Source organism: Equus przewalskii, chromosome 22 (genome assembly GCF_037783145.1).
Source record: "Equus przewalskii isolate Varuska chromosome 22, EquPr2, whole genome shotgun sequence".
Classification (NCBI taxonomy): Eukaryota; Metazoa; Chordata; class Mammalia; order Perissodactyla; family Equidae; genus Equus; species Equus przewalskii.
Window position 1 is genome coordinate 24,437,616 of NC_091852.1, and position 15,104 is coordinate 24,452,719.

General features: G+C 42.9%; 1 protein-coding gene across 5 annotated transcripts in view; it reads right to left on the reverse strand.

Moving 5' to 3' along the window:
• Nucleotides 1–1,035: 1,035 nt before the first annotated feature.
• Nucleotides 1,036–15,104, reverse strand: part of SPATA6L (spermatogenesis associated 6 like) — a 44,677-nt gene continuing 30,608 nt past the window's right edge. For 4 of the 5 annotated variants that reach the window (XM_070589985.1, XM_070589986.1, XM_008538283.2 and 1 more), the window contains 5 exons: nt 12,367–12,401; nt 11,429–11,625; nt 8,237–8,330; nt 7,133–7,235; nt 1,036–3,017 (listed from right to left, as the gene is read on the reverse strand). In XM_070589985.1, the coding sequence (XP_070446086.1) occupies nt 7,146–7,235; nt 8,237–8,330; nt 11,429–11,625; nt 12,367–12,401 (416 nt within the window). In that variant the 3' untranslated portion in view covers nt 1,036–3,017; nt 7,133–7,145. The remainder of the gene's footprint in view (nt 3,018–7,132; nt 7,236–8,236; nt 8,331–11,428; nt 11,626–12,366; nt 12,402–15,104) is intronic. The other variant, XM_070589984.1, reaches the window with a different exon arrangement.

A 15,104-nucleotide genomic window follows, 5' to 3' on the forward strand; every position in this document is an offset into this window, starting at 1 on the left:
AGGGAAAAGCTCTTGTCCGAGGCATGACTGTTTTTGTCAAATTTTCTAGTTCTGAAGATGAAACTAAGCACAGGCTCTTTCCTCCAAAGAAAGCCACTACTGCGGTCCCTAGATCTGAGTGGAGGAGCCGTAGGGAGCAGACTCAAGTTGCTGGAGGACTGCAGCTCTTCTCATTGTCAACAGGGTTCCCGTTACATGGGAAGAGAGGAGGGGCTTCCTCCAAGACCTGCACATCCCCAGGGACTGCTGGAATGGGTCCCCTACTTAGAGAAGGACAGCAGTCCCATCAGGCGGTGCTAGTAGATTCACTGGTCACACATGGACCAGAGGGCATGTCCTTCCCTTGGCTGCCCTCAGAGAGGCCAGAAGGCTCCTTTAACAGAACTCACCGAATAGAGTCATGGCTATTATTAAGACTGGCCGGGGGGCTGGCCCACTGGCATAGCGGTTATGTTGGTACACTCCACTTTGGCGGCCCAGGGTTCACACGTTCAGATCTTAGGGGCGGACCTACACATCACTCATCAAGCCATGCTGTGGTAGCATCCCACATAGAAAATAGAGGAAGATTCGCATGGATGTTGGCTCAGGGACAATCATTCTCAACCAAAAAGGGGAGGATTGGCCACAGATGTTAGCTCAGGGCCACTCTTCCACAACAACAACAAAAAAAAAGAGAGGCCAGTCATTCGGAGGCTAGGCTGAACTTGCACACATAACCCATCAATCCTCTCCAATTACACATTTAAAATAAACCACCTTCTTTTATGTTAAACATATCACAAACACTCTCATTTTTTAAATTTTATTTAACTTCAGGGTCTTTAGGCTTCAGCTGACTTTGGGTCAGTCAGGTGACCATAGAGAAATGGTCTCATTGTATGGTGGCTTTTGCTTGGAGGGCCCAGGCTCCACAAAGGAGATTTTCCCAGGAGCCTCTGCAAACCCAGACCCTGTGAAACATGCTTGCAAAATATGGTCCAGATCTGACAGATGTGCAACTATGAAAGCCAAGAAAGGAATAACAAACTGATGCCAGACAGGTGGGAATTTTTATTATGTTTAATGACACATCTCCCCAAAGTAATCCAAACCCCAGTATGTCACAAAATTATTCACATTATTATATACTCCCAAAGCAAAATACCTCAACTGCAATCCTGGATCCAATATGATTCCTCAAAACTGAAATAATTCCTTGAGCAATTAAAAGGTAAAATAGGAATAATTTAAGCAACAGAGTTAGCAGATCAGAAAGTGAGAAAAAGGTAGATTAATTTGTGGGGAAAAAAAAGGCTTTACCACAACTAGAAGGACCCACAACTAAAATATACAACTATGTACTGCGGGGATTTGGGGAGAAAAAGCAGAAAGAAAAAAAGGCTTTAAATAAGAATGGGCACTTCAGATCTTATCCCTAAACTGAATTAAGGTGCTCAAACCATTTCAAAAGAACCGAACAGTGAATGTAACAGTGTATATTTGAACAATAACTTACATGGGATACCAACTCAGTAGAAATGATTTCCTTCAGCTGCTTGTATACCTTGTTGTAAGTGACCCCTTTCTGAGAATTGTACCACAGTCTTAACGTAACACAGTATTTTTTATTTTTGATGACTACTTAGACGTCAAAATAACAAATTGACAACTATAGTTTCAGACATATCGAGAACATATGAGCAGTTGTAATTTAAGCGTGTTGTCTGTTTTCCAAAAATGGAAACCTTTTGGTAATAGATACCTTTATTTGGCTGAAATTCTGAGAAAAGGATAAATGAGTTTTGTTTTACTGTTTTTGTTTTTGGAGAGTTTTTTTCTCCTTTAATTTTTAATTTCATTTTCCTAATTTGCCTAATGAACGAATTCCTGTGGTCATAATGAGAAAAGAAAACCTGACTCTCACTGAATCTTGTAAAAACTAAAAGGGTGTTAGGGTGTGTAGAGGAAAGCGCTCAGGTTACCGTATGAAGGAAAGATGAAGGTTTCCATTCTCAGGCTGCTCTTCCCTGGTCCGCACCCACAAAGATTGACGTGCCCCCGGTCCCCCTTCCTGGCATCCCCATCCTCTTCATGTTCCCTCAAGCTGTGTAAACATTTCATACAAGTACCCTTCTAACTAATTTTAAATCCAGTTTTCAACAGCCATATTCGAAGAGCCTATTTACTTAAAGCAGTTCTTTCAGAGAAATATTTGAGGAAGGTTTTGTTCCTCATATAAATTATTAAGAATTTATAAATTCTTAATAAAAAGGAAAAAAAGGAGGGCTAGGTGACACAAGGAGGAGTTTAAACTACAGTCCAAAGAAATCAGCCTCCTCCTACAAATGCATCATAGAAATTGAACCTTTAGAGCAAGATCTGAATTCTCCAGATGTTATACTCTGTCTTTCTAGGTTTTCGATGGACTTCATGTAAATCAAGTCTAACACTAAAAAACAAACAAATAACAGAAAATAGATTTACCAAAAAAAGAAAATCACGTTGACAGTCTTTTCGTGAAGGATTTACCGGGTTATTCCTCTAAATAGCAGCTTCCTCTAGATCATGTAAAATGTAAACTGATTTAGAAAGAAAGAGAGAGAGATTGAGGGGGGAGGGGGAGGGGAGGGAGGAGAAAAAAGAACTTTTCAAGAACACATCCACTGCCCAAAATGAGGAACACTTGAAAAGCCATCTTGATATTTTCATTAGAATTCTAAGTGCCTTCCAAATGAAAAAGCATCTACCACTCAACTATTGGTATTTTCTATTTCAAGTTCAAAACAAACACACAAACAAACCAGAACACAAATTTTCCAGCTTGACAAGAAAATATGAGCCCCAAGCAGCAAACGCTTTAATCAATGACTCTTACCTGAATACAAAAGACTGAGGTACAGGGTTTTATTTAAAGGGGATTAGATACCCGGTGACTCATTACACATAAAAATTGTTGTCCTTCTCTCTAAGGATGTGTCAGTTGACTCGATGAGGGAGTTCTTCATGATGCTCCTCCAGCTTTCATTCAGTTTACCCTGTGAAATGTGAAACTTCATATACTACACGTGGTACTGAGAAAAAGAGCACCAGTCGACACAAGGAGAAGAGTTTACTCTGTTCTCATCTTGGCATGTAGCTGTACCTTGGGACCCCAGGGTTTCTGAGCCCCTTCTGCATTCCCAGTGCAATGAAGCAACATTAGGTGAGCACGACAAAGCAGCCATGTGACCTTGGGCAAGTTACCTGACCTCTTTGTGTAATACCAGGATGATAATAAGCAGAGTATCCACCTCTGAGTGTTATTGTAAGGAGTTAGTACAGTCCTTGGCACATAGTAAATGTGTAGAAACTGCTAGGTGTTACTGAGCTGAACTGTTAAATGTGCCCCAATCAATTCCATTCTATGCAAAAATTATTTTTGAGCATGGCGAGAGTCAATACAGAATTGGGGGGTGTTACAAGTCCCCCATCCTCAAGGCACTCATAGCCTACTGCAGAGATTCTCAGTCCTAAATGTGCATTAGAATCTCCTGAAGAACTTTTATAAAAATACTGATGCCACCCGCAGAGATTCCAACTAAATTGGTCTGGAGTGGGGTCTGGGCATCAGTATTTTTCACCCCCCACCCCAGGGGATTCGAATGCTCATTGAGGACTGCTGACCCAGGAATCTGCCTTGTGATTTGGGTACATGCTCACTGCCTGTGTGGTCTGTTGGATTCTGAAAGAATCAGGAGCTCCTGGGATGAAGGGAGGTGTGTCATTATCCATTGCATCAATCTCTGCAGGCCACCAAATGCCAAATCCCTCAGAAGCTGGTGACCAAATCAGACAGGGAGAGCCCTCAAGGTTGGACATTAGAATCTGTGTGCTGGTTTGCTTTTTGCTTCAGTTGTAATGGAAATGAAGGGGCCCCTGTGGGAGGAAGTCAAATGGCTCTTGCGTGCCCAGCAGAGACAGGGGAGGTTGGAAGGCATACCAGCCACTGTTGTAAGAGACGGAGGCCTAATGAGCTATGACAGAATCAGAAACCAGCACTTCAATTAATTTTTGTCCTTCATTTTTTTCTTTTCTTGGGTTACTTCCTTTTTGCTATTCTTTAATTTTAGAAAAGTTGTGTGCTATAATTCTTGTCTGTGTCTGAGGAAATCCAGGCCTGAGTTCCTTGCCCACCCTCTGGTTGGGAACATTACAAGTAGACCAGCTCCCACTGAAGCCCAGCCACTGCAGTGGAAGCTGGGATCACAGGGAGCTGCCCACAGGGATGGGGAACTCAGTGGGCCAGAGTTGGCGCCATTTGGTCAGTCTCCCCTCCCTTCACAGAAACTTCCCTTCCAGTCCTCTGTCCTCTTCTTGGGAGGGTTTTCATAAGGAAAAATAACTATAATACAAGACTTAGGGAAAGGAGTACTAAGTGGAGGCATGAGGAGGAACAGAGGGCAGAGGGCCTGGCTCTGCCTGAGGGACCAGGAGGTTTCACAGAGAAAGGCCTTGTACGCCCATCTGTGAACGTGAAATCTCAGTGAGCACATACCAGACATGGGCAATCAGCTCACGCACTTGGGAAGGGCCATGACACAGAGGCAATCACGCCTTCCAGGAGAACTAGGGATAATCTGCGGGGGGAGGGGCGGTGATTATGGGAGTTTTTTTGCAGTAAAATTCACATAACATAAAATTCACCATCTTAAAGTGTACAAAGGATAATCTATTTTATGTCAAATCATCCTGAATAAGGAGAAATAGACGTATTCCAACCCCTTCTGCCCATTTCTTCCACCCATTCCTTGGTCAGACAATTGGACTCATTGTTTATGGTCCAAAAATTCCTGACCTTTTTGTGATAAGAATCTACTTTTTCATTTCCCCCAAATCAGCAGATCACTAGGAAATCGGGAGAGGAAAGCTGATAGACAGTAAAAGAGCAGCAGTGGAGAAGGGAAGGGACGAGAATTGGTGCTGCAGCAGGAGAAAGTCCTCGAAAAAAGCAGGGAAGGGGATAGGTAGTGGAGACCAACCAGGTCCTCTGCTGAACGCTCCCCTCGGGCCTGTCTTCCTGGCCACAGGGTGATTCTGGCTGACTCGCTTGAGTCACCTGACCTTGCTTGTTTGATCTTCCCTGGATTCAGTGAGATACTCAGCATCTTTCTAATAAATGCTCTGTTTGCTTAAGGCGAGCCAAAGTCACCTTGGGTTTTCTACAACCTTAAAAACCATCACTAACACAGCCCTCCAGGCCCCAGCCTCACCAGGAATCCAAAACCCAAGAAGTGGAGGTAGGGGGAGGAGAGTGTGGAGAGCTTTCAGACAAGGCCTGCGAGTATATTCCAAACCATTGGCTGGGAATTCATGTTATGTAGAAAATCTATTTTCTAAGACAGAATTTACTAATTTTTTTTCCTTCCTCTCTATCCCCTCACATCAGTGTCCACATGTCAGCTGGTTCAGGGCTTTATGTAACTTGATGTTCCCCTTGTTGAAATTCAGTGCAGTTTGGCATTTGGTAATCACATGGGCCATACTCCCTAAGTGGTAATTATGTGGGCTACGTTCGTATAACCACCTAATAAATGCCTAGATGACTGTTTTGGCAACTGGAGATTAAGTGGTCCAGAATCCATCCTTTAATCTACCAAGGAGAACATTCTATGGTAGAAGCCAGCAAATGGGCAATTACTGAGCTGCCCTCCACATTCCTATGTGCTGAAGACAAGGCGGGCAGTCCTGGCCAGCCCTGGAGCAAGGTGATTTGTGCCCTAAGGCATAAATGACCTTCGAACCAGACTTTCAGGAGCCTAACTACAGTGAAAACCTAGCATGTCAATCCCACACTCTTTTATTGTTTAAAAAGACTCATAATTATTTTGATGTTGCTAGAATGGGGAACTACACAATACAACACCATAGGATCCTTGTGGGAGACGTTCTAGGACAATGTCCACAAAGTCTGCTTGGGTTCCAATGGGCTCTGCTCTGTCTTTCTCTCCAGGGTTCTTCTGTCACATATTCTAGGTTTGAAGAAGCAACAGAATGTAATGGCTAAAAGTATGGTCGCTGAAGCCAGACTACTCACATTCATATTCCGAGCTGTGCCATTTACTAGCCACGTCACCTTGAGCAAGGCCCCTAGCCTCCCTGTGCCTCAGTTTCCCTGTCTGTAAAATGGAACTAATGATAGTATTAACTTCATAGCATTGTTGTGAGAATTAAATATTAACTTATTTAATGCAAGTGAAGTATTTGGACCAGTTCCCTGACACTCAAGAAGCACTTAGCAAGGAACAGCTACTATTATTCTGGGCCTGAGCTAGGAAGGAAAAAGAAGAGAATACCTGAGAAATGATGATACCCCACAATATTGCCAAATACTTGTCACATATCTGAATTCTAGATTTGCCTCGTTACCTCAGTCAACATTCACTCACAAACAGTATTTCCTGAGCACCAACCACAGTGGAGGGTCATCGGATGCAAGGAGAGCGGCAGGGTGCTGGGGGGAAGTTAGCATCTTATTCAGGGCACAAACCTAGGATGCGAGGCCGAGTTCATGTAAGCTAAATGGCATTCCATCGTAGTGCACTAAATGCTGGCTAGAAAATAGGGGACAGGACAGACAGAGTCCCTGACCTCGTGAAGGTTTCATTCAAGTAGAGGGGGCAGATTTTAAACAGTCAACCCATATAAAAATATAACATCAACTGTGTCATACTTTATGAAAAAAAAGTGCAAGGTGCTAAAAAATATACCTCAGAGAGGGAGGGAGGGTCATGGAAAGTGATGAGACCGGAAGGATAAACAGAAGTGGCTAAGCAGAGTCAGGAGGTATTCCAGACAGAGAGCAACACATGCCAAGTCCCCAAGGCAGGAAAGAGCGTGTATTCAAGGAGCTGAAAGGGGGGCCATTAGATTAGGAGTGAGAGAGAGAGAGAGTGAGAGAGAGAGAGAGAGAGAGAGAGAGAAGTACAAGAGGAGGCAGGATTCCTGGCAGGTGCACATATGTGCTATGGTTACTACACTGAGTGAAGGAAGAACGTGGTTCTTAGACCTCCTCCACGTCTCCTGTCCACCCCATTTTCTAGTTACTTCACATTGACAGTGGGAAATTGAAATTGCTTTAGTAAATCAAGCAGCACTTAAGCTGCTTACTTACATAAGACAGCAGCTCAAAAATATCTCTTTTCATGCACTGGGTATTTCTTCAGATGGTAGCTGGGTCTTTCAAGGATACAATTTACTTTAGAGAAAGAATCTTCCTACAATAAAAAACAAATCCAGCAATTGCATTACTCGTAATGTAATATAGATCAATGCTATCCAGATGTGTAATTTTGCATTTAAGAGGTCTGTGAATCCCATATATGCTATATATGTTGGGTTCACTATATATGTGTGTACATACATACCCCTCCCTCTTTCTTTTTCTTTCTTTTTTTCTTCATTTTAAAGGGAGTCCCCTACTTGAAAAAATTAGGAATTAAAAAGCAAAGCCAATTGTTTTTCTGAGAGCAAGTAAAGTAATTCACTGCCCTCATGGTAGAGTAGTCAATATTCATTTATAAGTGTCATCCTATAAATCTAGGATATGTCAGCATTTAAATAAGTCAAGATGACCAATTCAACTACATGGTATGGTTAAATCCAATCCCTGGGGGCATGTTAAGCTTTCATTCGAATTCTTCTGAAATGGTGACAGGTCACTTAGCTGTCGGTACACTGCAGCAGACAAAGTCCTGGGTCTATCTGTCTATGGATCAGAAACACTCCCCACCCCCATAAAAGTCAAACAGCCAAAACACCTTATTAACTTTTAGAAAAACATCCTTCCATGTTGTGACCTTACGCAGACCACACACATTTTGCTGGACTCGTCCCTGGCTTGGGACTCCTGTGAGCAGTGGAAGGGAATGTGCTACAGGCCAGTTAGACTGTCTTCTCTCAGTCTTTTGAAGGACCACATCCCCTCCTGCTGCAGGACCTCTACTTGATCATGCTGTGCTCCCAATTAGCTGCTACTCATCACTCATTGTCAGGTTCCATTGTCTCTTTCTCAGGGAAGCTTGCCCTGACTCCCAACCAAGTCAAATACCCACTTTCATACACTCAAAGGACACCATGTACCCTCCTTGGTAAGCATCACAATTTTACCTTTATTTCTGTGGTTACTTGATTAATGTCTGTCTCCCTCACTAGACTGGAAGTCCCAGTTCCCATATTATTTTATCAGCAAAGATCTAATGTTATCAGAAGTCCTAACCTTGTCTAGGTGCTGCTGAGCTCTGTGGGATGTCAGAAGACTGCATACCCTTTCATGGATCTTCTTCCATGTAGACTGAGAACTAGGATGGAACCTGCACAACAGAGTAAACAGGGTGGAGTATTACGCAGCTACTAAAAAGCATATTTAGAGTACATAACAGTATGGGTTGATATTTATAATTTAATAGCAAGAAAAAAACAGCAACATGCAAAATAGTATACATAGTGTGGTTTCAATGTCAATGAGCCTATGCATAGGAAAAACATTGAGGAATAAAAACAGCTAAGCTGTTAAGAATGGTTTGTGTTTGGGTGTGTGGCTGTGAGTGATTCTTTTCTTCTGTGTACTTTACTGTGTATTTCAGATATTTCTCCAAAGACTAAATCCTGCTTTAACATTTAAAAATTTTATCCCAAAAATTTTAATTCAAAATTTAATCCTAATTAAGAATTTTATTTTATATCTCATTACTTTAGGCCAGCCAGTCCCAAGCTTAACCACAGGTCCTGCAGTGTCTTTCAGTTCCTCAACATGAAGCGTTTTCTCCCTTTCATGGGCATTCGCAGCACTGCTCCCTCTGCCTGGAACGCTGCAACCCCCATCCTCATCCCCACTGGTGTTAACTCCCACCCACCCTTCAGAGCTCAGTTCAATTCTTCATCTCTCAGGAAAGTCTTTCCTGAACACCCTCCTGTCGAGGAATGCAGCTTCCTGTTATGTGCACTTGGAGTCCACTCACCCCTCATTCACAGAACTCCCCCCAGTGGATATTCTGTCATTACTTGGTTAATATCTGTCTCTACTCCTAGACTGAAATTGGGACTGAGATACTTTGGTCCATAGCTCATCCCAGGGCCTAGCAGGAATTGAATATTTCTTGAATGATTAAATTCATCCATCTATTCATTCATTCATTCATTTTAGGGAGGAGAGTGGGTACCAAATCCTAAATTCTGAGGCAGAATTAGCATTTTGGTCATGAAAAGCACAGATATTGAAACACCTAAGGAATTTTAGGAATTTGGATAAAATCATTCTCTTTAGTTAGTGTACAATAAACATTGGAAATGACAGGAACATTAAGGGAATCAATCCAGTTGTTAGTCTAGCCACCACACTAATGCGCCCCTGTGTGGGTGCCTCTCTGCTTGGTTTAGGACCCACATCCAGGCCACCTATCCAGCTCTCTCATAACAAGCATGTCCCACTGGTTTCCAGGGAGACAAGACCAAGAGCCTGAGTGGATCTACACAAATCCATTACCAACCCAGGAAAACAACTCAAAGCAAATGAAAGCATCACCCAAAGCACGGCCATGTTTAAGAAAAGACAGGCATGTCACTTCTATACTCCTCTAAGAATTTTTAAGAGGAAGGAATAGAAATATTTTGAAAGCTATAAATAGTTAGCATTTAAAAATAGCCACCAGCTGGACACTGTAAATGCTTTTTCATAGGTCTTGAGTAACCAGTGCCAAAACGATTCCTACATTTGTTACCATTACTATCATACACAGTCAATACTACATTTGAAGATCTTTGAGAATGATGAGTCAACAGACAGGAGCAGACTGTGCCCTCATTACAGCCTTCACCATCTCCAGATGGTGGAGGTAGGGAAGAGGCTCGGGAGAGTTCCTCCCTCTTTTGGGACTACCATTTCTCACCCTTTTAAAAGGATTCTCCACTTCCCCCATTAGAACATTGGGCGGACTCACTCCCAAATTTGTCTCCCAACTCATCCCTGCAACCTCGGCCCTGGCCGATTTCCATACTAAGCTAGCAGAAACTCAAAAGGTGTTTTTCAGGGGCTGGCCCCGTGGCCGAGTGGTTAAGTTTGCGCGCTCCGCTGCAGGCGGCCCAGTGTTTCGTCGGTTCGAATCCTGGGCGCGGACATGGCACTGCTCGTCAGACCACGGTGAGGCAGCGTCCCACATGCCACAACTAGAGGAACCCACAATGAAGAATACACAACTATGTACCGGGGTGCTTTGAGGAGAAAAAGGAAAAAAATAAAAAAATCTTTAAAAAAAAAAGGTGTTTTTCATGCGCCCCAGTGATCCGGGCACAGGGAGACTGGTCCCAGTGTCTGATGTGAAAAGAAATGTGGGGGCAAAGTGCTGGTGGCACCTAGTGTTCCAGGGGCTGCCTCCGTGCTCATGCTGAAGGCAATGAAGAATGGATTCTTCCCCAAGGATATGAAGGGATAGCTTTCATTCAAAACAACTGTCTTAGGGGCCGGCCCAGATAGTTAAGTTCACATGCTCTACTTCAGCAGCCCAGCGTTCACTAGTTCGGATCCTGGGTGTGGACCTACACACCATCGCGCATCACCATGCTGAGGTGGCATCCCACGTAGAAGAACTAGAAGACCTTACAACTAGGATATACAACTATAAACTGGGGCTTTGGGGAGGGGGTAAAAAAAAAAAGGAAGGCTGGCAATAGATGTTAGCTCAGGGCCAATCTTCCTTACCAAAAAAAAATCAAAACAAACAAACCACCTTTAAAAAAGAAACAGCTATCTTAAAAATACTATCTTCAGTGCCACCTCCCTGGAGTTAAGGTGACCAACTATCCTGGTTTTCCTGGGACTAAAGAGTTTCCCAGAATGCAGCACTGTCAGGGTTAAAACCGGGACAGTCCCAGGCAAACCGGATGCCTGGCCACCTTACTAGAGAGTGCAGTTTGGAAAATAGAGCTTACTGCTCTCCATCTCTGACTTACCCACCAGACATGTGCAATCATGGGGTTTTTTTAATTTATGACAATAATATAAACAAACCATGTCTAGAAATATACCCACATGTTAATAACATTTGTCTTTGGGTAAGAGGACAACGGGTGACTTTTTTTCACTCCTTTTTGGATTTCTGTAATTTCTAAACTTTCTATAGTGAGCAATTTTATACCTGAGAAATCAAAAGCTTGAGTTTTTAAGTTTATGACACATAAAAGTGGATAAATAGTATCTTCGTCAAGTTAGCTATGTGTCCCATTTCCAACAAACATCCTGAGATAGGCTTTCCAGAAGCAAGGGAAAAGGCTCAACTCTTACTTTGGAGAAGTAATCTTCCCCAATTTTTCATATCAAGGTGTCCTAAAGAAGCAAACTGATGAAGTGACCCAGCTTTACTCCTGCCAGACCACAACACACCCTTGGAGCAAAGAGATGGTGCTTGCCACTGACCTTCCTCGGAGAAGGGGCTGATCCAGAAGAGGGCTGGGAGACCTGCAGTGCTGGGAGGCGGCAAATGAAGTTTCCCGACGGCAATCGGCATCCCCTTGGTCACTGTAACTGGGCGAGGGCTTTCCAAACTTACTCGAATCTAAGGGTGATGGTGACTCATTCCTTAAAACAATCCGTTCATCTGGCTCTTTGACAACCTGAGTGACAATGTACATGATTCTTTAGTTGTCGTTTTGTTTCTGTTTGGTGGGGGTCAGGTAGGACAAGGAAGAGAACTGGGGACAAAATGACAGTCTCCCTGCCCCAGGGATCTCCTGCAGTGAGCAAGGGGCAGGAGTAGAGAAGACTAGAGACAAGGTCAAGGAAAGATAACCAAAATTCTGCACATTCGACATGTATTAACAAGCCCAAACAACTTAGGCTCTTAACTTTGATTTGTGAGGATTAGGATTATTGGGTTTGAGAGAGAGAACTTTTAACAAAATATTTAAATGCTATGGCTTAACAAGCACAGGATAATACTCCATTTTCTTTGCATACATCTAGTCCCAAGTTGTAACACAGAAGTTTGTACCTTCATTTTGACAAGCCAATCAAACTTCAAGAACAAATGATTTACCACCTCTAAGTATAAAGGTATTCATTAGAGAAAAAGCAACGAAAATCCCTACTGATACAGTAGAGATTGGGCCTACATACATCCCCATTGGTGATTCGTCCTACAAATGAAAAGAGCTTATATGAGGGGAACAAACCAACTAAAGCAAAGCAAAGCATACAGCAGACCTAGGCACCTCTTACGCTCTAGTTAAACTATAGCAATTCCATAAGCAGCACTAGCTAGAAAGATACTGTCCACCACTCACTGGAGAAAGCACAATAACTGACATTAGACAGCTAGAAATAAATCATTTTACAAATGCTACTTCTAAAATTACCTTTATGTTAGCTGCAAGGCTGTCAAAAGAAGAAGCTAGAAGAAAGAGGAACAGGTGTTTCAATGACTCAGTATTACCAGTTATCCCTAAAACTGCTGTTACACTTATTCCACAGCAGTACAGAAATATCATACGATGAATGAACTATTAAAGAACTTAAATGCTCCTTTGTAAATTACACTATCACTTTTAAGTCTCCCTTGAGTCACAGCAATTCTGAGTTTTTCTGTCCTCTTGAGGCAACAATGAGGTTATATTATTAATGACAGCACATATGGATATGGGAAGGATAAAAGAGTCTAAAGTGAAGCAGTAAGTTCAGTAACCCTTACGCAGCCTAGAAAACTCATATATGCCCAGGTGCCTAGAGCCTAAAAGAAAGCCATGTGGCTCTACTATAAAATTCATCTACTCTGCCTCTTCTGCCATTTCCTTTATATTTAGATTTCATGGAATCCTATTTATGTAGGAACTCTTGAGTATACTTGTCCAAGGTAGGCACAAATGTTATATTGACACAATGCATACATAAGAGCTTAGAGAAACATAAGGCAGCAAAAAATGTAAATCATTACAATTACCGTAAGTAACCGTAATAAGCAAGTAGAATTAATGCCAGAGAATGGTAAGAATGACTAGGAAATGAAGTGATAAAGACACATAAACAAAACCAAGATCAAATTGGATTTTTCCAGGTTGAGAAAAAAAATGCTTTTGAAATGAGTATTTGCAAGGCTATGCTAAGGCCACCATGGCTTCTCCCGGTGTGACCGCGCTTAAGCGGTGACAAGGGGCTTTTCCCAGACTGCTGATTCCCCTGTGCCACTGGCAGGAAGAAGGAAGATATGAAAAAGGATTTTAAAGCCTGGTAATTGTCATATCTTCTGGGCATGTGCGTATGTGTGTATCCATCTTGTCCCAGAAGCTCTCTTCTCCCAGCTGAGCAAGCAATGGGCCATGCTAAGGCCCTTTTCAGGTATAGCCACAAACCTGCCCTGTGGCCTCAGAGCCCCCTGGCCACTGGTTTTGAGCACTCCTTTTCACAGGAGACTTGCCTTTGTTCCCTTGCTTCTCAAAAGTGCAGCCTTTGGACCAGCAGCATCTGTATCACCTGGAAGCTTGTTGGGAAAGAAGGAGCCTAAGCCCCACCCCAGCCCTACTGGATCTGAATCTGTACTTTAACAAGATCCCCAGGTGATTCAAATGCACATTCAAATTTGAGAAGCACTGCTTTATTCTACCTTAGGCCTGGATGAATGAGCTATCAGGTGACCTAAGCAAAGGTGTGGCTTGGAAGCTACAGGGATTCCAAGGATCTGAGCCCAGAGGTCTGAACGTCTTCTCTAAATGTAGGTATGTGCAAAACTTGGTGTGTGACCTGGACATACTCTGTAACCTCTCTGGAACCTTAATTCTCCACCTGCCAGGATTAAAAAAGACAAAGGCCGAGACCAATGTGATGTATGAGTCCCATCGCTACTGAGCCAGCATTAAACCCAACTTGTCCTCCCCAGGAAAGGACATTTGCTGTTGCTTGATTTCACAGTAATAGAGAAGACAGTGCTGCTTTTATAAGCTACACGGGTGATTTCCAATCCAAAAGACTTAAATTAAATGTCAGAGGTGATGAAGCACTTTCTACTTCAAACTCTGTACTCTGTCCTTGGTTGGCTGCTGTCGAACAGTCACCATGATCCAAGAACATTGGATTCAGTTACCATAAGAGACTGTGCAGCCCCTTAAAAGTATAAACCTTTAAGCCTACGATAGGGAACCCTGTTGTCAAGGATGGTAAGGTCCAGTCCCACCAGCCCCATTCAAGAGAATGAGCCACCACCATCCCTTTCTAGCCTAAGAATTTTTATTAAGTTCAAGAATGGTTGAACTTCACTGCCATGACCTTCAGCATTGACATGGTTCACATATTTCAATCATAAGGTAAAGGCCTCCAAGGGATGCCTTAACCCAGTGACTCTCAATGTGTGGTCCGGGGACCTCCCCAGGGGTCTCCAAGACCTTTCAGGAGATATGGAAGGTCAAAACTATTCTCCTAATAATACTAAGGCATGAGTTGCCTTTTCACTCTCATTCTCTCACACTTTACAATGGGGTTTTCAAAGAGTTACATAACATGTCATCACATCACCACTCTGATGGATAATGGAATGTGTGCTTGTGTATTCTTGTATTTTACAGATTTCTCAGTTTTAATTTCTAATACACTAAACATTAATAGATACCATCCACATAAAAAGAGCTCTTTTGGGTCCTCCATAGTATTTAAGGATGCAAAAAGATCCTGACACCTAAACATTTGAGATCCCCTGCCTTAACCTAACTGCTTCAGAGAGAGTGGCTCCCCTCCTCACTAACATGGAACCTTGGAAGCAAATGTTCTGTCTCCTCATCTCCACCATTCCCCTGCTCTTTCCCATCAGAGAAAGGGCAAGTCTTATTTATTAGCTATCAATGGTGCCTTTGCAAGGAGTTCACACCAGGACAAGTTGCTCCCTAGTTTTCCAACCCAGCCAGGGCACAACTACCATCAGGACATGGTGGGTGATCACACTACTCAGAGCAGTCTCCTTCAGTAGCTAGGGGACTCAGGAACTTCTCAGCTGACTCTGCTCATGGGAACTCTTGCCCTGGAAACTCCACAGCTGGAGGGCACCTGAAATTAGGCTCCAAGTTTCCAAAGTAAACTGTGATTCCTCAGAATGAAAGAAGGTTTAGAAATA